General features: G+C 38.1%; 1 protein-coding gene across 1 annotated transcript in view; it reads left to right on the plus strand.

The window, feature by feature from the left end:
- The window catches only part of APPBP2 (amyloid beta precursor protein binding protein 2), a 39,686-nt gene extending 14,455 nt beyond the window's left edge, over nt 1-25,231 (plus strand). The window contains exons 3-13 of the mRNA XM_034752347.1: nt 802-953; nt 1,687-1,810; nt 10,173-10,341; nt 11,649-11,738; nt 13,065-13,132; nt 13,209-13,314; nt 14,228-14,352; nt 14,607-14,692; nt 17,346-17,536; nt 17,993-18,158; nt 19,032-25,231. Coding sequence (XP_034608238.1) covers nt 802-953; nt 1,687-1,810; nt 10,173-10,341; nt 11,649-11,738; nt 13,065-13,132; nt 13,209-13,314; nt 14,228-14,352; nt 14,607-14,692; nt 17,346-17,536; nt 17,993-18,158; nt 19,032-19,285 — 1,531 coding nt within the window. The 3' untranslated portion in view covers nt 19,286-25,231. The remainder of the gene's footprint in view (nt 1-801; nt 954-1,686; nt 1,811-10,172; nt 10,342-11,648; nt 11,739-13,064; nt 13,133-13,208; nt 13,315-14,227; nt 14,353-14,606; nt 14,693-17,345; nt 17,537-17,992; nt 18,159-19,031) is intronic.
- The last annotated feature ends 2,480 nt before the right edge of the window (nt 25,232-27,711 follow it).

Consider the following 27,711-nt stretch of genomic DNA (forward strand, 5'->3'; position numbering starts at 1 on the left):
CTCCAATGTTATGCCTTAAAAAGCTCTGTGGCTGCAATTCTTAGTTCTCTTTACCCCACAGAACATATGCTGTATTAAAAGGCTAAATGCAAGCTCAGCTTCACCCTTTCTGAAAGACTTAAATCAGACCAGTAAGAATATAGCAAATGTATGAAGGATCTGTCCCTATATGCCCATGTAATTCAAGATGTGGTTGTCTGCCAAAATGATAGGAAAAACTCCTCAAGCTGAGGAACTCCATCTCTCAGACAGTCCCATTGTGTTAGACTTGTAACTGAAGAGGCTGTATTTTCCTCTGTACCCACAATAAGCACTGACTTTTTAAAAAGCTATCACCTTTGTCCTTATTGTATTGTCCTGGTCTTAGACTCTTAATAATCTCCTTTTATTATTGGTTTCTGCACCGTTTTAATTAAGAACTTTGGAAACAGACTTCCTAATATGTTTCACATCTGTGAAATTGACTTTTGGTTGAAATTCAGAATGATGGGTCATTTCCTGTTTTTTAAATCTGTTCTAAAATTTTGTTTGCTGTTTTTAATGGCATGTGTAGGTGGCTTTTGTTTAAGGCACCCTGCGCTGTTTCGGGAACTGTATAAATCCACTTTGTAATGTACAATGCAACAACTGTATACTACTGGTCTTGAGGTAGATGGGTCTGGGCACTATCTTCTGGGGATTTTAGATATTTTTTAGTATTTATGACTTACTATCACACTTGAGTCTGTAATATTAAAGAATCAATTGACTGGAATACTTAAGGTTTTTTTATTAAATAAATACTGTTTTCTTTACTTTCAGACACTTGCTGCATCACTGTTTTCAGGCTCTGATGGATCATGGAGTAAAAGTTGCTTCTGTGCTGGCCTATTCATTCAGTAGATGGTGCTCCTACATAGCAGAATCAGACTCTGATGTAAAAGACAAAGCAATCCAGATTGGTTTTGTTTTAGGTAAGTGGTGATGAAGTACAAGGCTATTTAACTATGATGCTTTATCTTAAATTAAACTTGAATTAAAGGCATAAAAGAATAAAGTATTTTAGAACATCTCTAGAAGATTACATTTGGACATGGGTTGGAGTTTGAAACAGTTCTAAAATATATTGTGTGTATATATAAATATACATATATTTTTCCTGGTCAAGTTCTGATCCAGTGGAGTTGTTTTTAAACAACACCCTGTTAATTACAGAGAAGGGATTAGAAATTTGGCAGATATTATATTTATACAGTGTGAAGACTTGTTAATTTAATATATATTTTTGACAGAAAACTAAGGGAGAGAAATATACATAATACCAATAAGTTATATTTTGATTGAAGATGAAACCTTCCACATTTGCGTTTCATCCCCTTCAGACCAAGGACTGTTTCAAAATGGAGTCTTTGAACCCAACAGGATCTCCATAATATGAATGCAGTTTTATAGAACCTCACAATATTTCTTTGTAAAGTGATGTAGGAACATGTCACTGCAAGGTCATCCTGTCTCCAAATTATGGTAGCACTAACTTCCTATATCTTAATTTGGGCACAGATACCCACTTCTTCCTGTTCTTTTACTCTTAATCTGCAATGAAAGGGCAGATTAGTACAAATTTCACAAGCAGTTCCAATTAAGAAAAATTCATCTCTTACAATGATTCAATGGTGTCCAAAGGGTTGTTTGCTCTTGAATTTCCAGGAGGGTTCCTATCAGATGCTGGCTGGTACAGTGACGCTGAGAAAGTGTTCAGTTCCTGCCATCAGTTATGTTCCCTTCATGATGAGATGCCTCACTGGTGTCGTGCAGTAGAATGTTGTGTAAGGTAAGATTGGACTTTGAGTCCTATTGCATAAATTATTGTAAATTTTAGGTCTTGTTTATGTTTAAGAGTTCTGAAGGCGTCTTACTGCAAGCTTTATTTATTTATTTATTTATTTGGTCATTACATCCCTGCGTTCTTTGATAGCAACCAGCTGTCCCACTGCCCGTTGTGGCAGTATCCACCATGGCTTTCAAAAGTGATGGATAAATATGTTGCCTGGATATTTCTGATTAAAAAATGGTCAGTAATGGAAAAGTTCGCATTGTAGACTTAGCAACAGAGGGTCCTGTGGCACCTTTAAGACTAACAAAAGTATTGGAGCATAAGCTTTCGTGGATNAAATTACTATAAAACACATTTGATCATTCTAATATATTATACTCATATGGTAAAGTACTAAAAAGGTCTGTATATAACCATAAATACACAAATTAGTTTTCAGATTCTTCTAAAAAGAAGCTTAAACAGATTGCTACATCTTCCCATCAATTGTTTTACTCTAGTTTAGGCAACAGTATAACGTGTACAATTAAAACTACAACTTTATGGTTTAACAGAAACTGACAGAAAGCACTAGCAGTATGAGAAAGTAATACACCTCTACCCCGATATAACACAACCCGATATAACATGAATTCGGATATAACGCGGTAAAGCATTGCTCCGAGGGGGTGGGACTGTGCACTCCGGTGGATCAAAGCAAGTTTGATATAATGCGGTTTCACCTATAATGCAGTAAGATTTTTTGGCTCCCAGGAACATCGTTATATCGGGGTAGAGGTGTATATCCGAAAGGCCTATGATTCTAGCACCCCCTATTAACCTAGGAATTATCACCCCTCTAGCACTACAACAGACAAACACAGGTTTGTCCATTCTATATGCATCCGAAGAAGTGGGCTGTAGTCCACGAAAACTTATGCTCTAATAAATTTGTTAGTCTCTAAGGTGCCACAAGTACTCCTGTACTTAGATTTCTGAGTTAATATTGTGTCAGTTTATATTCAGAAAGGTCTTAAAGGGATGGATGTTTTTTAATGAAGATTGTATTCTACGGAAAACAGAAAAAAATCTGCTGGAAATTCCATGAGGCTCTGTCCTTTGAATCAGGAGTTTCTTTTCCTACTAGCTCTTTGGTCCCTGGTTCTCACCGTAAATAATAAACAGATAGGTACTAATTTTCTCTAGATAGCTAGAGGATTATCAAAGATATTATTTAATATGTCCTGTTTATTTGTATTACCATTAAGTGTATAATGTATCACAACACTGTGCACAGTACAGCCCACAGGAAATGATGTATGTTTCATCAGTAGGACTCCGCTTCAGTAGTTTTCAATTCAAGAAGTCCTGAAAGGCCAACACTAAACTAGCAAAAGAATATGCAGTTAGTCTCTCTATGCTGCAAGAATAACTATGCACTAGCAAAGTTGTATGCCAGGACATGGTTTTGTTTTTTTTATTGCTTGTGTTGACAGCAAAACAAATGCCTCTCCATATTAGGGAACTGTATCAGAACCCACACAATTATAGAATCATGTTTTCTTTTCATGTTAGCAACAAAAATCCAAACGTGTATTACAATATGGATGTCCTTAAACATGTTGGTTAATTATGGTCGCATGGGAACAACCATGGTTCTTGTAGTGCAGTCAGGCCCTTGGCTTTCAGTATGAAGTCCCTTGATCAGAAGCATAAGAGAGGAAACAGTTCTTTACGTTAAGCCATACCACAAACAATAAAACAACACAATAGTTCAGGCAGTTCAAATTGCAGACATATCAAATAGCCAGGCCAAGAAGCCCTTTTTACAAATGCTATATACAATAAATAATTCTAAAAATCCCCCCCCCCTTTTTTTTGGGTGTGTGTGTGGGGGGGGAGAGGAGGATAATTACACACAACTTCAAAGGCATGAGACATTTAAATAAATTAGTTGGTGTTACCATGTGATTGCTTTGCACTGCAGAATTCCCTGCTCTTACCACTGTGCCTGTATATTAGAAAGAAGTTGGATTTTTTTATTTTCTTAAAAATGGAAATTTAATCAAAATCAAATCGTGCCTTCAGATCCCCCAGGTATATTGCAGGCAAATTTGACACCAGTCTCCTAAAAGTGGCTCCTGGTAGTCTGAAAATTTTAGAATATAATCTGTGCCAGTTTTTAATAACATGACACTAGTTACTTCACCTTTCCTGCACTTTAAATATAAGATTACTTGTACACCGCTTTTTGCAATTGACCCTCACAGTTCACTGCAAAATTACTATAGGCAGGGCGTTCTTGGTGAACCTGAGCAAATGAAATCATTCAAAGACTAATCCTAGGGGAGTAAAGCCTCACAAAAGAGTATGTAGCTTCGTTCTTTGCAAACTCTATGATCATAAGGCTGTTTTTTACCAAGTTTTAACTTGTTAAATCTAATTGCCGTATTCTGCCTACAAAAGGTTTTCAAGGAAGCCAAATATGTTTAAATATAGAACAAATTTTTGCTGTTTTTCCCAGCATCCGTATCTAATTCTCATTGGAGACAGTGGGCACTATCTTGTTCGGTCTCAAAAGGAAAGGTTTAGGAACAAATCTCTGTGAGAAGGTACACACAGACTCTGGAACCTTCTAAACTTAATTTGTTCTGAACATAAGAAGCAAAGAATTTCAAACTACAGAAACGTGGCTGCAAAATTCATAATCCTTGGTAGTCAGGGAGGACGTGTAAGGAAGACACAGACATGAATACTCTGTAAAAATACAACTGCATTAAAATAGAAAGATGCTCTGAACTCCTCACTAGTGTCTTGGGAAAAACTGTTACTTATTTATTTTTTGAGCACCTAGAAATGTCATAAGCAAGTTAATAAGTACAAATGTGGTCACCACCCTAAAGAGCAAACAATGCAAACATTACACAAGTTAGGGAGAGAGACATGTGGGTATGGGGAGAAAAGGGAAAGAGGCAATAAAATATATTTACTCTCTGAGACGGGCATGTTGATGGTCAGGTTCCTATTTCTAGTTTGTGAACACATCTTACAATGGTACTTCTTGTAATTCTGGTGTTGGATTTTTCATTTTTTATTTTTATTTTTTTGGGTGGGGAAGATCTGATATATTCTGGGAGAGATTATTCTGTTACACTGAGGTTGAAGGCTCTCAGGTCCATATTTTTCCAGCTATTTGCCTCATTACTCAGCAAGAGAGTTAGCAGCTGAACATGTTTTTGTGACAGAAAACAGAGACTACTGGCCTGTTATCTAGGACAGCCAGCGACACCTGCTTTGGGACAACAGCTCTAATGAAGTTGCTAGGAAAGATTAAAGCTGAAAAATGTAGATAAAACTGAGGAACTTAAGCCTACGCACCTAAGTAAGGAACAAAAAGGGACTCTAAATAAAGTATCTAGAGTCCAGTTGGAACTGGTTTTAAAGTTTGGGCTTTTTACACAGGATATTATAAATAGCATTATGTTTAAAAATATTCAAGGAATATGGTCTTGCATTACTTTGAAGTAGTGTGTGGCGTTTGCTTACCACATATATTAGAACTAATGGCACTGGCTGTAGTAAATTACCATGAACAACGCACAGAAAACATTTTATTTATTTATTGCTACGACACACGCTTTCTTCTTCTCTCAACTGCAAGGAAACAAACCAAAAGAAACATATATATTATGTGCTAAACTACATAGCATAGCCAGTTGGTCTGGATCTCCCATTTCCTCTTCTTTGGTTCAATCTCCTGCTAAGTCTTCCAATTGCAGTAACTATTTCACTTTTATCTGCTAGTACTTACTGGTGTCTACATTTCCAAAAAAGGGGTGTGTGCATGCACAGGTAATGTTGTTTTTCTTAAAAAAAAAAAAAAAAAAAAAAAAAAAATTTTGTCAAATAAAATCAGACTATTCTTAAGTGTCTAGTAAGCCAGACATTCAAAAGATCACTAATATAAGCTTCAGAGATACTCTCAAATGTCCTAAGGCGACTTATTCTAGTTCTGTACTTGATCTTCTAAAAATCCCAGGCTTTTGGTAGGGATTTACACACACTCGCACACAATTAGATCAAATTACAAAACCCAGCTGGTATATTAAAGGGATTTATTACCTTTGACTGAAGCCTCCAGATTATTGGTTATTGCCTGTTGCCAGACACTGGTTTAGATGCACTAACAGAAGTTGACTCACCGCAGCAGATCATGTGACTCCAGATTTAAAGTGTTTTCTTGTCCTGTAGTGGCTCTCAGAACCTGATGACATATCAGAACAGAAACTTTTAAGTTCTTGGAACATCGTGCCTTGCTGTATATTATGCGCACACGACCCCAGTAACTTTTCAAAATTAATTGACTTTGCTATTTGTGCATCATATTCCTTAATTATTATGTTTACCTGAGCAAATACTCACATCTGATTAGGTTGCATGGTACATGTGGTAACAACATTGTAATGCTGGATCAACTGAAATTATTAGCCTGTAAGATTCCCATCTCATTTTGGTTAACTTTTTTTTAAGGAAGGTTTTTATTTTTCCTTTAGCTGGCTTTGTGCCTTGCTGATGCATAAGGTGACATTGGCAGATTGAGGACTGTGTTACTGCAGTGTCCTTCCTGCAGCAGTCTGTTGTTGACTGTTAATCTAATGTGCTGATTCAGTGGTGCAAAGTTGCATTTTCTTCCTTGTTCTAATAATTGATTATGGTTCATTATTGCTTATAGTAGGAAGTGCATACATATATTTCTGCATATGCAATACAACATTCTGATATTTTGAATATCTGCATAGTTTTCTTGCTAAATTCACCTGCCTTCAGGATGAGTTTTACTTTATTTTGTATGAACTTTGATTTTCCTAAACTAAATGTTAAATTCAATAAATGTTTTTCTATGCCTTCGTTACAGAGTAACTTAGTCTTAAAGGCCTGGTCCCCACTAAGCCCCCACTTCGGACTAAGGTACACAAATTCAGCTACGTTAATAACGTAGCTGAATTCGAAGTACCTTAGTCCGAACTTACCGCGGGTCCAGACGCGGCAGGGAGGCTCCCCCGTCGATGCCATGTACTCCTCTCGCCGAGCTGGAGTACCGGCGTCGAGGGCGAGCACTTCCAGGATCGATTTATCGCGTCTTAACCAGACGCGATAAATCGATCCCAGAACATCGATTGCCTGCCACCGGACCCTCCGGTAAGTGTAGACGTACCCAAAGAGACCAAGGTAGGGGAGGTAATACCTTTTATTGGATCAAGAGACAGGTTTTAGAGGGCGACTGCAAATAGTTTAATTTTAGCACTTACGGATACTGAAGTTCTGAGGGGGAGAGCTGGGAGATGTAAAAAAATGAGTAGTTTCACAAATCTTATGCAAACATTCAAGAGCTCTTTGAAAGGTATTATATGAATATAGGAGGTTACTGTTTAAATTAAGCAGAGTTAATATGCATAATTTCTAGGAGTTTTACATCTTTCATTTTGAGTTTGGTTTACTGTAGCTAAATCGTCTCTAGTCACTTTCATTCTGAAATAAGTGTCTACTGGGAGACTAGCATCCAAAATAAATTGTTTTTAATTCCCATCTTTTGTTATATTCTTGCAAGTGTGTATATAGATCAGCCCTTATACGTGGGTTTTCCTGTTACACTTGGTGATAAAAGTTGGGTAGTGTGCAGTGTGCTTACTTCAGATGCTTTGATTCATTATCTACTTGTTGTATAGCTTCCATTTTGCTGCTAGGTTTGTTGCCACCCTGTTCCATGTGAAGGTTTTTATATAGTCACTGTTCCTTATTCTGTATCACATTTTCTATTCTTTAGCTTTGTTGTCATTTTATAAATATCTAGCAGTTAGCTGGAAAGTTGGTATCTCTTTGTAAGGCTTGTTCTTTCTTTGTAGCCGTTCATATGGTTGGAATACACCTGCCTTGTGCTTGGGCTCTATTATGAAAATTTTAAATACATTTGTTTGTCTGGACTTAGTGTTAGAATTTACCATGCTGCATTTCAATAGGGTGAATTGTTTATAGGGAGAAGCTGTGCTGGCTGCCTGCATTTATAGGGTGCATTTGGCTGTATTATATTGCTGTTGCAGGAGGCATTAAAGCAATAACTTTAACATTCTCTATCTAATGATCACAGAACCTTGGATTTAGAGGAGGAGGCGGATCCAGACAAAAGCTTCATCCTTCCCCTTTTTTCCCCTGCATGGACTATGAGAAAATCCACCATAACCTCATAGGATGTGTCTACACTGCAGTTAAAAAGCTGCCGAGTCGGGCTTGCAGGGCTCAGGCTAAGGAGCTGTTTGATTGCCGTGCAGATGCTTGGGCTCAGGCTTGAGCCTGGGCTCTGGGAAAGCTCAAACATCTACACGGCAATTAAACAGTCCCTTGTCCCGCACCCCAGGAGCCTGAGGCAGCCGGCAGAGGCCAGCCGCGGGCGTCTCACTGCAGTGGAGCTGTACCCATACAAAGCGTGTGCTATGTGGCTGCAGGGCAGTTGATTGACAGATCACATTATTTTTAAAAGACCAGACCCTGTTTTCAGTATGTTATATCTTTCTGCTCCACTTCACTTTATTGTTTGCTTGTATTTCCTACGGTAGGTAATCCTCCTGATTTGCTCTATTTTCTCAGTACCTGTCAAAATATATTGCCCTTTCCTAATAACAGATTTTCAGGATGTGCAAAGGAGATACTCATCACATGTTCTAAAAGACAGGCATCTGTAGCTGAAGAAGCACAGTTGTCTCTTTTCTTAGCCTGTGATTGGATAAGGAAACATTTCTGCCTTTAGGCTTGGAATATGACACAAGACACACATCTCGAATGTATAAAAAGGTGAATAAACATCAATTTAAACTTACAGAAACCTTTTGTGTGTATTTTAAATAGATGATTCGAGGAATTGTTGTTAGCGTACACAAAGAGAGAGCAGACCTCAACCCTGCTGCATTTGTTGTCTGCAGGTGGTAGCTCCATCTCCAGAAGCCATTGTTAATCCTGTAGATTGAAATGTTCCAGGGCTAGAATGGCAGATAAGGAAAAACCTGTGTTTCAGTTCTGTTTTTTATGGGTCACCCAGGCCTTTTTTCTCCCCTGTTGCATCTGTCCCTAATGGGTGGGTGCTCCAGGGTTATCTGTGGGTGATTTAGGATGATGAATGCTATCATACAAAATGACTAAACATTGAAACCCCTGTTTCTCTTCCCTCATTTAGAACTCTTGCAGGCACTTAGCTATTCACTCCCCATAGCCATTGAGAACAAACTGTAAACTTGAAGTTAGCTGCATCGATAGCCATTTAGTAACAATTGCTGGCCAGGCAGGACAAACAATTACATAATTCTTCCACCTTCCAACTTACTTAGAGTAAGAGTTCAGAATTTACATTACTAGATAGATTTTTGCTGTAAATACATTTAAACTCTTTAGAGAATTTTTCTACCAAATAAATATAGGGTCCTATGTAACTCTATACTTTTCAGTAGCTTCCACTGTTAACCTAACTTCTCCAAACTCATATACATGCTTACCTGGAAACACTTAGTAATATTTGGAATACAAAGCATTATCTACTTAGCTAATGTATTTCTAGAGCGACTATGATCATAGCAATTAAGGATAAGTTATTCTTTTGTCTATCTGAGCTAGAAGAGACTTCTTCCAGTATAGTGAAGATTATCATCACTGCTACAATATGCGCTCAAAGGCAGCAGTGCGCTGTTGTGGGCATGTTTCACACAGAGCTTAGATCAAGACCAAACAACATTATCATCCCTGCCTTTACAAATAGGGAATTTATCTTTCAAATTAATATGGTTTCACATGCATCAGGGATGTGATGTAAGCCTCTTGTAGAAATAACTTCCATGTGTATGTTTAAGAGTTACAGTGCTGTTTAAAATAAGGATTGGATACATTTGTAGAGAGAATGGAGAGGTTTTGGATGTGGAGAGGCAAAGAAAATTAACAAATAGTTTTTACTTCACCATAGAACTGTGGTGTTGGAAATAGTTGTATCAGTGTAGGGCCGAATAGATTTTATTAAGGTTACCAAAAAAAAGCCCAATTGTTTGAATGTTTTAAAAATGTCTGAACTGTTTGTTATATCTGAGACATACGAACAGTAAAAATTGTTTTGTAAGAGTCAACAGAAAACATGGCATTACAGAGCACCACTATCTGATATTTCTTCGGCAGCCCTGGATTCAAAGCAAGTATAATTTTGTGAGGTGACAATAGCCCAACCCTGGTATAATTTAGGCTATCAGATTACAGATCTTTGATACTGCTGTACATTGAAGTCAATTATGGAAAGCTATTTAGAAATAGTATAAACTGTTCCAAGACCATTTTAATATGTTTTCCTCAGATTGCTGCATGTTCGAAATGGCAACTGCAAATACCACTTGGGAGAAGAAACATTCAAACAAGCTCAGTCTTATATGGACAAACTTGCAAAACATGGTCAAAAGGCAAACAAAGCAGCACTTTATGGGGAGTTGTGTGCACTGCTCTTTGCAAAGAGCCACTATGATGAGGTGAGTGGTGGTGTTTTTTTTCTTTAGGGGAGTTCTCATTAACCCTGTTATGATTCCCTGTCACTGACTCTGTGGGTAGTCTAGGATGGTTTTCTGACAAAGACTTCTGAACAAACAAGGATGGGTGTGTGTGTGTGTGTGTGTGTGTGTGAGAGAGAGAGAGATTAACAGAAAAATATTTTGTTTACTGAGGTTTTTTTGTATTTCCTTTGCTATTTGTGATAGACTGTGTTAGAACAGTACTTGGTATGGTAGTGGGCACTGATACATATTAGATTCTCTGATAATATACTTTTTATCAATTAACACGAACCACAAGGGGACCAATGTTACTTTAGTTGGTAAAGTAAAACTCCCATTGTTTTATCAAAGCCTTGCCTGAACTACGGATGGGTTGCAGAACCCAGAAGTACTGGTAACCTAGAAGTACTGGTAAAAGAACAACCACAATGTTTTGTTTAGAGTTAAAGCATTTTAGAGTTACAAACAACATCCAATCCCAAGGTGTTCATAACTCTGAGGTTCTACTGTATATTGCAAAAAAAAAAAAAAAAAAAAAATGCTGTGAGCTTATGGATGAGAATAGCAGAACAAGCTGAGTATTTTGTTGCAGCCATTATGTTTGAATCTGATTTCAGTAAAACTGTATTAAACTGTGCCTGCTTTCAGTTCCCAAATATTTTAAACCTGACCAGAAAGTCCTAATATTATATGCATTGTAAACATAAAGTAACAATAAAAAATTATCATTTTCCTCTTGCCTGAACAAGATAATGCTTTGTAATGTTACTGCAGAATAACATTATCTAGAAAGTGAAAAATTAAATTAGACTTGCCTAAGATTTTTTCAAATTGAAATGTTAGAAAACACTTTAAGAATTAATCGCTGAATAAATTTATCCAAGTATAATTAAGTAAACATTTGTAGTTGGGCTTTCTAAGTAGAACCAAACATGAATGTGTTTGCTCCTTTCCCTGCTAAAAAGAGAGTCTATTTAGAGAACGGTACAAGGCCATGATACAGTGTACAGGACTGTACAGCCTCCAAGGGTTCTGAGTCCTGTTCCTGACTCTTAACTGACTCTTTATATGAATTCGAGGAAGTCATTTAATCCCTCTGTCTTTTTTTTCCTGGCTGTAAAAGGAGAAATATTCCGGAATTCAGGCTTTAAAGCAATTTAATTCCTAAATCAAAAGGTGCTATAAAAAGTCAGTCTTTTTTATTATGAGGATCAAGTTATATTTCCTTAATGTTACAGCATAGTTGAGTTCGAAGTTTATTATGTTAATACCTTTTTATTCCGCAGGCTTACAAGTGGTGTATAGAAGCTATGAAGGAGATCAAAGTTGGCTTGCCAGTAAAAGTAGTGGTGGATGTCTTAAGACAAGCTTCAAAGGTGAATTTAACTTTCAGATTTGTAGCATAGTTACAAAGGAGATCTGTCAAGGCAAGTTTCTATTAAATTAACATCTTTTAAAGCACATAGAACACTTGGATAACCTGTTCCAGTTCAGTGGCATTGTATCTTGTTTGCCCAGTGACTTTGCCAACCTCTGTTTAGAGCTTAAAACCAACTACTTGAATATTAGATCAGCGAAGACTTGGCACATCATTTCAAATTATACGCTTTAACCTTCCTGCTTTTAAAAACCTGAGTTATAGCTGTTTTAAGGAACAAAATATTATCTACAGGCAGGTCTGTGCATACACCTACTGTGTGGCATGTTGGTGTGTAATTTATATAGTCCTGAGGTGCACTAAAAGTGTACTGTCAGCAGTACACATCAGCAAGGTCCCCATGCACACTTAGTGCACACCACACTCGAGCGCTGTAGATCTGCACCGCAGCATGCCACGCAGTGGAGTGGATGATGTAGAGAGTTAGCTTGCTCCCCTATCTTATCATAAGTAGGTGAAAAGCAAGTTTCTTCTGTTTCGAGTGCTGATTCCTGAGGGTATTCACTTTGTGCGTCTGGGACCAGAAGTTCTTCAATAGCCGTGTCCGTTGTTCTGCACCTGCACGCGATGCCTCCTTGTGCTGCAAATTGCGGGCATATGTGGCGACACAGACTGCCTGCCCACTCCGTTGCTGTTCTGCCACTCAGAAGTTCCCTAGAATTGCAAATAGCGTCTGGGAAGATTTTCTTGAATTAACTTCAAAATTCTTTAGTAATCATGGTTGAGGCTGCAATTTAGTCACGGAAGTCATGGAATCCGTGACTTCAGCCTGAGTGGTCGGGAGCTGCAGGGTCCTCTGCCACCTGCTGGGGCAGGAAGCTGTGGGGTGCTCCCATCACCTCTGGCAGCCCCCGAAGCTCCCTGCCGCCGGCAGCAGCGGGGGAACTCTCCAGCTCCCTGCCGCCAGGGGTGGCGGGTAACTCCGGGCTGCTGTGGAGGAACCCCCTGAGCTCCTAGCCTCATGCGGGCAGCCCCATCTCCCTGCAGCTGCCCTGCTTGAAGTACTGTGGGGATCCGCAGATCCCCTTTTTGTGAGGGATATTTTTAGTAAAAGTTAGGGACAGGTCACGGCTTCCATGAATTTTTCTTTTTTTTCCCATGACCTGTCCATGACTTTTACTAAAAATATCCGTGACAAAACCTTAGCCTTAATCATGGTGAATATTTTGAAACTGAAGGTACTAGTAGGTGAATAAGTTAATATCTAGAACAGACATGCTTTGAAAATACAGTCTCATGTAAACTTTATTTCCTGTCGTCTTAGGCTTGTGTTGTAAAACGTGAATTTAAGAAAGCTGAACAGTTAATAAAACATGCAGTATATCTAGCACGGTAAGTAACACAACTGAAAATACCGTCTCAAACTGTCCTCCATTACTGCCATTGGTTAACATTTTTGTCTTTCCAGGGAGCATTTTGGAGCCAAACACCCAAAATATTCAGACACTCTATTAGACTATGGATTTTACTTGCTCAACGTAGATAATATATGCCAGTCTGTTGCAATCTATCAGGTAAGTTGGGGAGTCCTATGTCTTTGTTCTCTTTTTAATGTTGATAGTCATTCAAGTATTTCCATTTGAGCTCATGTAACAGCTGTCTGGGGTAGCTGAGAATTTAGTTTTTTGGGGGTGTTTTTTAAATACTTCAGAAATATTTGGTATACAGTATTGTAGTTCTTAGATTTTTTCAATTCTGAAGTGTTTGCTTTTTACAGTAGGAATATGTATACAGATGCATCCACCCCTTTTTTTTCTGGCTTGCTAATATTTTGAACTAGAAGTCACTAGTCAAATAGGTATGATCATATTCAAATATAGCATTTTTTGGTATTGGTCACTTATTTGCTTCTCAAGTAAATCAATAGCTCGTGTCTATATTAAAAGGTAAAGTAGCGTGCATTTGCGCACATTTTGGTTTGAGTGATTTATTTCAATTTAACATAATCTGGTGAAAAACTAAATCCAGTAATTTAAGACAAGCTAGCAAAGTGTTCTTGAAGCAGAGTATGTTGAAGTTTTTCTGTTGTAGAAATACTTGTTAATTTCTAGAAAGTCATTTATTTTTTTCCTTAGAAATAAACAAACTAACTAATCTTGCAGGTGCATTTACTATATTACCCTAACAAAAAGAGAGAGAGTAAACTTGTTAGGGTGTCTGTTTGCAAAGAGCTTTATGTAATTATCCTGTCTTGGAAGCTTGAATTTATACTTTTAGATAAACATTTTGCATTTAGTCTTTCAGGTATCCTTACTTTTAGAGATACAAATTGAATTTCCACTTTAGTTATAAATTTCCGAACCACAGTAAGAATGGCATCTCAACATGCATTTTCTGTACAGAGCTAGTAGTTCTTTAGATTTAGAAACATGATAGAAATTTAAGAAATGTTCACAATATAAGGGGCTTTTCTTGTGACTATTTCAGACAGCCCTTGATATCCGACAGTCAGTGTTTGGAGGTAAAAACATCCATGTAGCTACAGCTCATGAAGACTTGGCTTATTCTTCTTATGTTCACCAGTATAGTTCTGGAAAATTTGACAATGCACTGTGAGTACTGTGGTTGTTTTAAGCAGTGAGAAAATGTTGGTCCCTAATTTAGTGCAGTAAATGGGAAGAAATGTACTTCATAAATAGTTTACAAATGGGCTTCTTGAAACTAATTAAATATCTCTAATTTTTATAAAGTATAAATTGGGTCTACACACTTTATAGATCCCTTTTTATTTGATAATGATTTGACCAGTAAATTTTAGAGAATAAGAAAATTAATTAAAAAATGTATGTATTTGAACTTGTTTCAGATTCCATGCTGAACGTGCTATTGGCATTATCACTCACATTCTTCCTGAAGATCATCTTCTCTTGGCCTCTTCCAAGAGAGTTAAAGGTAGCCCATTTAGTTACAGTACTGGAGCATTGTTAATTTAATGCCTTATAGGTGGACGTCAGTTACTGAGTTGCATTTTATTTCTGTTGTCCTATAGAGGTAGTATAACACTGATATTCCTCCCCCCTTTGCCCCCACTACCAACTAACAGTTCTATTAATTGGTCTGGCAATAAAAACTGTATCTTAAAGAGCCTTTCCTAGAAAGTAAAGATGCAGGTAATTTTTCTTATGTTTTCACCATTGTTTTATACACTCATAGCTTCCCTAGAATTCTACATCAATTCAGTGCCAAATTCTGTGTGGATTTAAAGGGTGGGTTAGCCAGGTTGTATAGAGGTTTGATATGTGTCTCTATCTGGCCTGACAGTGCTGTGGAGGTCTTGTCCTCCACCTCCTAGCAGCGTTTCATCTTACTTATTTCGACAAAGAATTTAGTTTTAGGGCAGTGGTTCTCAAAATGTGGTATGCATACCACTGGTGGTGTACTAAGTACTTCAATTGGTCTCTGGAGCAGATTTTTGTCACATAGTGACTGTCAGTCTTCAAGCAGTGATGGTTCTTACTAGGTGCAGCCCAGTTCAGAGCTCTCATTTGATGTCTAGAGGCTTCTTTTGACTAACTCAAGCAAAAAAGTAAGTATTTCTCTGCCTTTTGCACAGCTGCTTCATTACTTTCCCAGATGGTTTTTGTTGTAAATGCAACTGTGATCAAATTTGCAGATGGCAGCAAATACATGGGGAGACAGAACCAAACTGTGACGCGATCAGGAAAAATTTAGAGCAGTGGCAACTTCAAATGATGAGAAGATTCTGTACTAATAAATGTTATGTCTTACAGTCAGGGAGACAAAATAAACTTCATCAATAATATGGAAGATGTAACCTACTGCTGTGACAATAGCATTAACATTAATTTATTTTAATACTTTTCCTTAATATTGCCGTCTTATTAGTCAGTGTAACCAACCCCTGTAGTTGCTGAAGGGAAGGCATGTGAGAGTAGAATGGAGGTATCCACAGGAGTGATGCACAATCTGGGAGGTAGGGATGTAAGAGTGAAAATCGAAGATGAATGTCAGGAGTCCAAGAGGAGCTTAGAATATATGCACAATGTGAGAGGCTGTTGGTGTTTTTCCTAGCAAATATATGAAATAGTCTCCTGGCTGCAGAAGTTTTGAGCCTGAAAATAATACTGTCTTATTGGATGAGGTACTTTTTAACCCCCCCCCCCCCACACCAAAAAAAAAAAAAAAAAAAGGGCTTCACTTCCTGGGTGGGGAGCACTGCAGATGAATCCCCATTCAACCACCCCTTCTCCCTTACTGCCCCCCGCCGCCCCATCCAACCCCTCCTCTCATTCCTGATGGCCCCTCGGGGACCCCTGCCCCATCCAACCACCCCTTCTCCCTGTCCCCTGACCGGCCCCAGAATCCCTGCCCCTGACTGCCCCCCACCACCCCATCCAAACCCCCCTCTCCTTCCTGACTGCCCCCATTCAACACCCTCCACCCTCTGACTGCCCCGATCCCTATCCACACCCCCGACCACCACCCCAAATTCCCTTGCCCTCTATCCAACCCCCTCTGCTCCCTGCCCCCTTACTGCACTGCCTGGAGCATTGGTGGCTGGCGGTGCTACAGCTGCACTGCCCAGAGCACCAGGACAGGCAGCCGCGTCGCCCGGCTGGAGCCAGCTGCGCCACCGTGCAGCTCATAGCACCGGGGCAGGCTGCGGCTCTTTAGCTGCGTTGCCCCAGGAGCTCGCAGCCCTGCTGCCCAGAGCATTGCGAGCGAGCTGAAGCTACTGGGGAGGAGGAACAGCAGGGGAGGGGCCGGGGGCTAGCCTCCCAGAGCAGGTGCTCAGGGGCCGGGCAGGAGGGTCCTGCGGGCCGGATGTGGCCTGCGGGCCATAGGTTGCCCACCTCTGGCTTAGTAGAAAGCTATGCCCGAGGCTTGAGGAATAGGTTAGCCTGACCTACGGCCTTTGAAGGGATCAAGAACATTATCAGAAAGTTGCATTGCACAACTCTTAGGTAATAAAAGAAACCAACTAGTTCTATAGTAGTATAAGTTCTAGTAGTGCTTTCCTGTAGCTATTGCCTTCCTCTCTCCATTCCAGTTCTTCTGTCCTTTCTAACACGTACAAATATTCATTACCATATGTGAACTGGCTTAATGGTGAACTGGCCCAAACTCTATGAAGTCTTAATTTGCTGGGGTTTCCATAACTGAAGAACTGCTGGAAACAAGAGTCTTTGTATACAGTATTCCTTATAACACCTAAACTACTTTTTTCTTCCCATGCAGTTTGCTTTGAAGTATTGGTTTTGACAGGGGAGGCTAAAACCTATTTCAAATGCTGTCTATAGCACAAAGATATATTTGTAAAGTATGAATAAGCCCTTGTAAAAATTACTGAAAATATAAATCCTCAGCTGAGTTTCACGTGGACTTGAAAAGCTAACGGATATAAAATCCAACATAGGTCTTAATGGGAAACAATGAACAGGGAACACAAAGCCTGACTAAAAGTCTCTTCAATCGTATGTGGTGGTGGTTTGTGAATATAACCGCATGGGATTCTTCTTTCTGTTGCTGACATCTCTGTGTATCTAGAACACACTAGCATGATTTTTTTCTCTTCCATATTCAGCACTTATCCTGGAGGAGATTGCTATTGACTGTCACAATAAGGAAACTGAGCAGCGGTTACTTCAAGAAGCTCACGATTTGCACCTATCTTCACTCCAGTTAGCTAAAAAAGCCTTTGGGGAATTCAACGTACAGACAGCAAAACACTATGGCAACCTGGGCAGACTTTATCAGTCAATGAGAAAATTTAAGGTAAGACCAGATGGCTATTAAATTTCCCAATTAAAAAACAAAGTAGCTATTACAGAAGTAGCTCTAAAGGCAGCACAAGTTATCAATTCCATTGTAATAGATGGGGATTACCATTTTTTAATGCTCTTCTGATTGTTTTAACCTGACTGTACCCATGGGTTTTACCTTCCGAGATGGAAAAATTTCCTAATACTTCACCTCTCCAAAGGATTGTACAGATACTAACAAAAACTACTTTCTTACACAGCAAGTAAGTGTCAGAGTCTGGAGATCATGAGTACCAGACTCGACTGCATTTCAAGCCTTTTGTAGAATGAGTGTTATGGAATCCTCTAGATTAGCTGTCAATTACACCACTTCTTTTTATGTGTGATGTATTGGAATCTTTGTCTTTTTGTTTTTGTGAGAGGGTGTAATGTCTGTACTGGCTTATTTATGTGGTTTTGGATCTTTCAGGAAGCGGAAGAAATGCACATCAAAGCAATTCAGATTAAGGAGCAGCTTCTTGGTCAAGAAGATTATGAAGTCGCCCTATCAGTGGGACATCTAGCTTCTCTCTATAACTATGACATGAATCAATATGAAAATGCAGAAAAGCTTTATCTGAGATCAATAGCAATCGGTGTGTAATTTTTAGAACAAATTATTGTACTGAGCAGTGATGATAGAGAAAACAATGGTCTTTGTTAATAAAAGTATAAATGAATAAAGGAAGGTTAATGCAATACATTTGCATAACTTATATGTGGATTCAGTCCAACTATGGTGCTTACCCTTGAACTGCAAAAAATATATGTTAGTGTTCCATGAGAACCCAGTCACCAGTAGCTACAAAACAGTAACTTTTAGTTTTAAACTAATTGACTCTTGAAACGTTTAGGAAAGTGCCTGTTTTAGAAAGTCGAATTAATTATCTTGGAGTTTAACTTTTTGGACTGTTACCTAGAGGTTCATTTTAATCATGGTTTGAAGCATGAATTGTAGCCAGAGCTTCAAAGAAATGGAAAACCAATATATCCAGCAGCCCTTTTATGATGAGGCTTGCATCCTCCTTCCTGGCTCATCTACCACTTGCAGTGAATTTTGCCCAAGGAAACATTCAATTCATAATGTCAGATTTACCACAGTCTTCTAAAGTAGTTCAGTTAGTGCTCATAATTCATTGGGGTGAGGCAAGGTGAATACATGGCATGAGACGCTCCTCTGTAGACTCCCTGTTTTCATGTTGGGTTACGATCACAGTTGAAATCTGGTTGAGATTGCCCCAGAAATTTAGTAGGGTATTAAAGTAAAAGGGCGGAAATGCATGGGGGAGTAGTCACAGAGAAACTTACGCATTGCGCTCCTTTTATTAAGTACTAAATTTGACTCCTGCGAACAAAAAGATGACTATGCGGTTCATGTTATCAAAGGCAAACTGGCCTGAGAGATGAGGAATTAAACGTGGTTAAATTATCGTGTTCTTCAATTTTTGTTTTCTTTTGGATTTCTTTAGGAAAGAAGCTTTTTGGCGAAGGTTACAGTGGACTAGAATATGATTACAGAGGTCTCATTAAACTGTACAATTCCATTGGCAATTATGAGAAAGTATTTGAATACCACAATATTTTGGCCAGTTGGAACCGATTGCGGGATCGGCAGTTCTCAGTTACAGATGCTCTGGAGGATGTAAGCACCAGCCCTCAATCCACTGAAGAAGTAGTCCAGTCTTTTCTGATGTCGCAGAACATTGATGGACAGAATAGCTAGAGAACTTGGTCAATTAACCAATTAAGTTTTTTCCCCCAAGATTACAAGGGAAAGTCATACTGTGAAATCTAAACCATGTAGTTTTCTGGGGGCTGGAATTTGCATTGAAACACTGGTCCAGTCCATTGAAGAGTGCCCATACAGATGAATACGAGTTAAGTTCTTATCAGCATGTGTATGGCATGTTTAGTTTGGCTTATTGAATTTGAATACCAAACACGAGGATCCCCTCCCCCTTCTTCTGCAAAAGAAGCTACTTTGCAGGAAATCTGCAAATAAACTTAAATAAAACTGTTTAAGAGTTAAAAGAGTTGCATTCTTATTATGAAAGGAAGGTTTCAGCAAGAAAATTCTTCCAACAAGTAGAAGTAATAAATATTCTATTGTAAGAAATGAAAAAGGTGTTTATACTTTATGCATTATAGCAGAGCTAATGATAAATATTAACTAAAGAGGAAATGCCCTAGCTTTGTTTGCTGCCTTATGAAGAAAAGTGGCAAAGAACCACTCCAGAAAGAAATGTGTGTGTTGTAAACCACGCTAGTTTGTTATGGAAGTAACTGCCGTGTGTTTTTTAATCATCTGAATTGGACCAGCGTTCATCTGTAAGTGATAGAAGCTCCAGTAGACCAGCAATCCAAATTTCCTTTGGTACAGTACAAGAGCTATAATAATTTTCCATAAAAGGACCAGGAGAATCAAAAGTGGACCAGCCTGTCTAGAAAAGAGTCTTTGGACCAGTGGCTTTAATTTAATATTTCTGCCCCTGCATTCACTTTTACAGTAGAAATATTTCATTTAGATGTACGATCAGTGATAATACAAAAATATATTCATGTGATAGATACAAAACTAGGAATTGAACGTCCTTTAGCAGTTGCGATGGCATGTTTTCAACTAGTAAGCTTATACCGATATTAAAATGTCAATGCCATAAACAAAAACTAGAAATGCTTAACTATTTGCTGCAGCCATTCTTTTCCTTTTTAAATGGGCTTAGTCTAATAATTGAGGCAGTAACTTGTTTATACTGACTAATAGTTTTGTATTACAATCCAGTTCAAGTTTATGTTTCTGAAGATCACAACTTATTGTACAGTTTGCAGGGGTTAGTGGAAAATGCCAAAAAAGCACAACAGGTCTTTTTTGTGATGCTTCATTTCTACATTAAACAATAGTACAACCAGAAACTGATTCCTCTATATTAATTTAAAAAGCATCAGTTAGATGTAAAGATCTCTTAACGATGCCTATCTCACTAGCTTGTCTTAATTTTTGTTTTGCGTTTTTTGTTTTGTTTAATTGAACCAAGTCTGTTTTAATGTTGAGGTAATATTCAAAATTTGAAAAATCTACATAGCATAGCAAACTAGAAATAAGTCATTGCTTTTACCTCAATTCTTATTATAGTGGCACAAACAGTGCCTCTATAGTTAAGGGTCTGTCAGTTTTCCCCCCTATTTTCAGGGGTTTATAATTTGGCTGTGAAAATTCAGTCCAGGTTGAAGCATGGCAAACAAGGTTCCTACAGTACTTGGAGTGAATTTTTTTTATTTGTTACGAAGGTTTTCTTTTGTCTTCAGATTATAAGAGTGCGCAATACAAAAAAATAGAAGGTAGTGATTTCAGACACTTCTTTGAATTCCTATAATTTTAATAATGGCTTTGGTTCTAAACTGAAAAGTTGCAGGCCAATAGTTTGTAAACTAGTGCCTTCAAGTATCTTTTGAGGGGGAGTAACACCAAGTTAAAAAATTAGTTACTTAATTTGGAAATGTGGCTTCAGTGCTAGTGTAGTTGTGATTCTTTCATTAAAAATAAGGGATGGCATATGCACACCAGTAGAATAACTAGTCGCATTAAGACTTCAACAGCTTTTAAATGATGTATTGCAGTCTATCAAAAGCCAACTTTTCATAATTTTATATGTAATCTTAAACTGTATTAGATTCTCTATAGTAATTTTTATTCAAGTGAAAATTACTCTTTAATGTCCCCAAACACATTTGTGAGATAAATTGCAACTAAATAAATATTTAAGTCCCTAAATATTTGTTTACACTTTAGGAATAATTATAGATGATCAGGTAAATAATATGCATTAAAATTGATACATTGTTATGAGAGCTTGTTCTCTTTTTTTTAAACTTTTTAAATAGTCACTTTAATCCTATTTAAAATAATACCCTTTCTTTTATTTTAAACCTCAGAAAATCAGGGAAAAAAGCTTAAAATTCTGTCCGAAACAAAACTAGTGATTTATGTATTGCAGAAGTACCTACAAGCCTCAAACTAGTAAGTAATCTTACATTCTCTGCAGATTCCATATGCTCTGGATTCCTAATCTTGGGTCTCTGCTTCTAGGTTGTAACTAAGAGGGAACTCCCCAAGTTCTCAAGGTTTTGTTTTTTATCCTGAGATACTTGTAGATGTCCTGTGTACTCACCTTTGCCACTTTCTCAGGCTCCTTTATTGTTCCATCATCGGTTCCTTTCTAACTGGTCAACAACAGTTTCCAAAAAATGCGACAGTTCTAGTATCATTCCGGCTCCTTTCCTGATTAACTTAATTTTGCTTCAGGGACTCTTGTCTTCCCTTGTTACATTAAGCCTAAAACTTAGATTATAGACTCTTAAGGAGCATGGATAGTGTCTTATTAGTGTTGTAAAGTACCCACCTTCTCTTTTTCTCTGAGCGGGTTGGCAACTGGGAAGTTGGGAGAGCACAACGCGGTTCTGTAAAGTAACGTCTTTTTTTTTTTTCCCCGATCACCTAACAAAACATTTCAATTCTTTTTTGACCAAGAACTTTTTTTTGCTTTCCAGTGCACATTGGCTATATTTCAGCCAGTGCAACAGGTGCATTATGTGATCACTCAGATGGAGATGCATGTGCTGTTGAAGCAACTCCTATATTCTGTAGTGCTCGTGGGGTTTTATCTAGTGAACTTGAAACCCTAAAAGTTACCCAGAATTTTTTTCTTCTGCCAGCTGGCTATGTGGCCTAGAGAAACATGACTTTAAGCCCATGGGAACTCCCAATTTAATAAAACTACTTGAATGTTTTAGTACATTGCTGAATTGGGCCCTAACAGACTATCTGGTTGCATCTCACAACTATGACCTAGCAGGTCTGAATGTCAAAGCATATTACGTGCAGAGTAGAACAGCTGCGGCTGGCAACTGCAGACTTCTTAGTACAGGAGGCTTACAAAACAACCACGCGGCCTGCTCTAAGCTCTGTACCTTGGCATTTTGATTTAGATTCTGCAACAAGGCAGCGATTCCGCAGCTAGTGTTCCTCAAACTTTCCTGGCCCCTATAGTTTTCTGTTCCGGATCTCTCTTGAATTGTCCCTTCACGTTACTACAGAAGTCTTAACCTCTTGTGTAGTTTGTTGGACTATTGTGTTTTGACACACAAAACTTGGTGGTGTTAGATGCATTGCCTGACTTTCCTTTACCGCTGCTGCCTGTTGCAGCATGTTGTTGGCACTTCATTTTAAAAGTAGAGCGATTTTGGGGCCTCTAGGCTCCTATAAATGGGAATCTAGTGTGTGAGATATGGTTAAAGAAAATTACTTGTCCTATAATTCTTCATCTGATAAAGATACCACATCTGTAGATTGCCCTTCATTCACCTTTAAAATTAAGGAGGTCTATTCATGCTTTTCTCTCACCCTGTTTAGAACGTATGTAATTTCTTGTGACTGTAGGTATGGGGTTGCAATTTAGGAGTACTTTTGCCACTTGTACATCAAGCAGCCAACTATGAAGCCAACTAGGCAAGGCCGATGCATTGGCAATTGGTCTGTGCAAAGTGCACTGGCGAGTTCCTCAAAGGGTCAACAACCTTGAGGAGTTACTGCATAATTTTAGGCTTGAAGTGGAGACCCAAGAGTGGGAATCCAGTGAAGTACTTTTTCCAAAGAACTAAATTTACAGGTAAGTAATTTTTTTTAATCATCTGCAATACCTTGACACAAGAGTGTCCGGGACAGAATCTCAGTCTTTGCTCCGAATTTCTCAGCTTTGGTTCTAAATTTTAAAGCTCTAACATTTGTTTGACTGTAGGCTTTGGTTTTGTGAATCAGTTTTATTTGTATCTTCTATTTTATGCAAACAGTGCAATTTCTAAAGAAAGGGAAGAAAGTGATGTCAGAGTTCCCTCAATGCTTTGTTCCACGGTTCTTAGAATCAGAAACCATCTCCATCAGCTGTAAGAATGGATGTTTTTTCCCAACCTCAGCAGGAGTATTTTTTTTTTTATGGAATGGAAGGAACAAAGGCTACTTTAAGCTGGGCAAGGGGAAAAAGTCACAATAAAATGTTTAAACACGTATCCCTCCGTTACTTGAAGTAAAATAGCTAGTAACTATTGCGCTCCAAACAGTTGGTTGGTCACTTATTTTGTGATGTTACTTACAACCAACAAGTGTCTGCCTTTCTCTTTCATAGAAGTCTTTACATGCACTCACTACTTTGTTGTATAGATACCAATTGTTTAACCTCTTTTTTTTTTTTTTTTTTTTTTTTGCACACAAAAGAGTTTTTTTTTTATAAATAATTTTTTGTTGAATTCTAACTTATTAGGAAAATAACATTCTTTTCATAACTTTAAAAATTAAATTTAAAAAATGCTGTGGTCTATAATTTGCTAACGGTGCCATTATGCTGCTGCTTATGGTACAAAAAAAATGCACATTTTATTTAATTACCTTTTTATTGTCGCACATACTGGTAGAGTTACAAAAAAAAGGAAAACGCATCGTGCCTAAAACATGATTGAATATGTTGACAAAACCTTTATTTGATTTTAAAACTGACTGGATTTTACTTTACAGCATGGTAGCAAAGTTAGTTGGATGGATGTTGCTATTATCGGTCTCTAAACAAAGTTTCTAACCCTGTTGCCTGTGCAGAAACTTTATTGTACTTACAATTTTATTGTTAACTTTTTTTTAAAAAAAGTGTTGCTGGCCAAGTGCTAATTGCAAATCTGAATATTCTGTTCGTTGTGGATATTTTCATGTTTGACGCAAATGGCCTGTTGCACATTTCATTTCTTGGCCTTTTGGGGATTCTTGCTGTGGGGAGGAGGAGGAGGGATTTTATCCAGAGATCTGGACTATATATACGCATTTGACATCACTGGTAACGCTTTTGTCCCCAAATCTCAGGAGTGTTTTAGGCAGTGAAATAGGTTTCCCTTCACCGATACCAAGATGCGTGTTCTAGGGTCTTGTTAACAATATTTCATTGCAGTCCTAGGTATCTATAGCATGAGTGGCCTTAGTGAATTTGTTGAAGTGCACATTTTTTTTCTTTTGAAAAGTAAATTTTAAGATGAAAAATATATACTATATAAATATATAGAGAGATATCTAGAAACTTGGTTTGTGGTGCACAAGTTAAGTGTTGGATCACTAAATAATTGTCGCAGGTACCATACGTGTAACTCTTTTTTTCTTTTTATGTATATTCCTTTATGGGAAGCAATGTTGTCATGGTAACAAAAACTTTACCATTTATTTCTTACCTTATGATGTGAATGAACTCTACATTTTATTGACTATTACCAGGTTCAGTACTATTTTTATACTTTATTGTACTACAGGGGATTTTAATTTAATAGCAATCTAAAAAGATGTTGCTTGAACTATTTAAAGCAAAATACTAAAACAAAGACCACCTTTTAAACCGGAATCCCCACTTACAGTGCCACAGTAATTTATATGAACGTATCTTGATCATTACTAGACTTTGAACACCGTTCTATTTGTTGTGTCAATAACCTTTCGTATCCTACTTCACATAAACTGCAGTGCCCAACATTATTTGTAACCATCAAACCATACTGAGTATGTTTGTAACCAGCATTGTGATATTCTGTAATTGTATTGCTAAAATGAATTATTGACCTAATAAATATAGTGTTCCTGCATTCATAGTATTTGCCTTGAATTTAGTTATAATTGTGCCCTCCAAAAAGTCTGTTCTTTCCCCCTCTTTCCCATAGACACCCGTAGAATTGAATAGTCAACTTGCAGATTGCAAACCTTTTTAAGCAAGTTCCACTGATGGAACAAAATGCAGTATCCTTCTGTGATGCTGAAGAGTGCATTACAGCACAGTTTCAACCAACAAGTGAGTGTAATGGTTATCATTCTTTCTTGGGAGGAAAGGTGTGAATATTCTTTAAATTCCAATGTGTGCAACTCATACTTAAAGAAGAAAAGGATACCAAGGGCCTGATCTCCCTTTGAGAAGTGTAACATTAACTCTGTTAATCAGTTTAAACTCTAATTGTGGTTTTGGCAGGGGAGGTTTGTTGGGTTCTCTCTTAGACTTCACACTTCTTAACCAAACCTAACTCACATTTCACTATTAAATAAAGTTTGAGGGTTTTTAAGTTTATTTTTTGTAAAGAAACATTATGTGGCAGCCTTATTTAAGCCTTAACTTCAGCCTTAATTACATTTTTTGATAGCTACATAATATACTAAGATACATACAAACATACACCCTCTCTCTCTCGCCTCTCATTGTGTTTATCTGTGTATATACACATCTTCGAAATGGAATAAGATTTAAAAGATCCATAGACAGCAGAGGGAAAGCAAGTTGTGTGGGGATCATGCCTTACCTTTTTCAGCTATACCTCAATGCAGTTTAACTTTGGCTTTGAAAGGAACAAACTCACCATTTAGGTAGAATCTACTTGTTTGTCTGTCAGTGCTTCTGGAAAAAGAATACTAAATGAAACCAACTCACTTGCCTCCAGTGAGCTGATTAGTTTTATAAAAGGAATAGGATATAAGGTCCTGCAAGTATTTTGGTCGTAGGTAGTAACTTAAATTGTATTGCCTTTTGGCATCCTGTGCCATGTATTGAGTACTAGAAGTGACTTCTTTTGACATTAGGCTGTTGTGACAAATCTCCAGTAGTTAGAAAAGTAAAAAATGTGGAAACTTTATCTTGGGAATTACTGTGTATGGAGTATGGGGATTTGATGGTTTGACTGTTGTTTCATCGGCATTCGCTGCTTTTAGACAAGTGATGCACTTTCAGGCCACCAAAAGGTTTTATTTCTATTTATTATTACTGTTTTAGTACAGTACATGGACTGTGCTAACTGCTGTCCACACCCAGAGAGAGTTTACAATCTAAGAAAATTTCAACAGACTCCCTGTGGACCCAGGAAGTAGTCTTTAGTCTTTCTGACTAGTCCTAATACCAACTGGCTAATTGCTTTTCCTTTTCCCTTGCAGAGGGAGAGGGTACTATTGCTTTAAACAAAACACTGCAAAACCTTAGGACTGGATTTTGCAAGGTATTTAGGTGGCTAAAGATGCAGTTGGCAACATAAAATTTTCGAAAGCACCTAGCTGCCTATTTCTTGTTGATTTCAATGACAGTCTAAGCAGACCTACTTGCTTTCTCTTCAGAGACGGATACCACTGTAATTGCCCACAGTTAAGCTACCACACAGTTCTTTCAATGTAAGCTCATTTAGTCTTCTGGTAAAAGCATTACCGATTAAAAACAATAAAAGAACCTAGTTGTGTGCTAATAAGCTTACCAGATATCACCACAATTCTAACTTGGGCTCTGGCAGGAGCAGTCCAGTCCTTCAGAACCCCACAAAGTGGTCTCTTCTGTGGTCACAAGTTCGTAACAGCCTCAGCTCTGAACTAGCACACTCGTGAAAAGTTTACTCCATCCTTTACATGCTTTGGGGGTCTTCGATGTGGAGTTTCCAGGAGCAGGTAATTAGTTAAAAAAAAAAAAAATGGGTTTCTCTCCTGAGGGTGTAGTGTCAAAAGGCTGGCTTCGCAGGGTATAATTTGCAATTTTGTCTTCCCAAGTACTTTCTAGAAAATCCACGTCATGCATATTGTCCCCAAAAGTCCTTTGAAGTTCCTAATGCTTTCCAGAGATAGCATTACTCAGTCTTCTAGCGAAGTTGCATACAATAACACATGCACGATTGCATTTTTAATACAATGGATCCAAATTAATTCAGTAACGTTTAATCTAATTCCATAAGGTTTGTCCAGGATATTGTCAGTCTGTTGCAGCTTCCTCCTAAAAGAGTGGGTGTAACTAGGGTGCTGACCAGCACCCTAGAGTAACTCCTTGACTTACCACCTGGACAAGTTTATTCCCTTTATGGTAGTTTTGTCCTCTACCTTTCATAATTTCACATGTTCAGATAACAAATGTTCCTCTAGAAAGCCAGCATACATCCTTTAGATCTATAGGGTTGAGCTTTCACAGACCCCTTGTTACCCCCCAAATATTTGGGTGTAAACTTGAGACCTGGTCCTCCCACTCCTACCTCCCATCTGGGAAGTGTGTGTGATGTCTTTGTCCCTCAGGGATCAGTTCCAAGATGAGACCCACACCCTGGGAGGAGGGAAACCAT

This window comes from Trachemys scripta, chromosome 18, assembly GCF_013100865.1.
Source record: "Trachemys scripta elegans isolate TJP31775 chromosome 18, CAS_Tse_1.0, whole genome shotgun sequence".
In the NCBI taxonomy this organism is placed as follows: Eukaryota; Metazoa; Chordata; order Testudines; family Emydidae; genus Trachemys; species Trachemys scripta.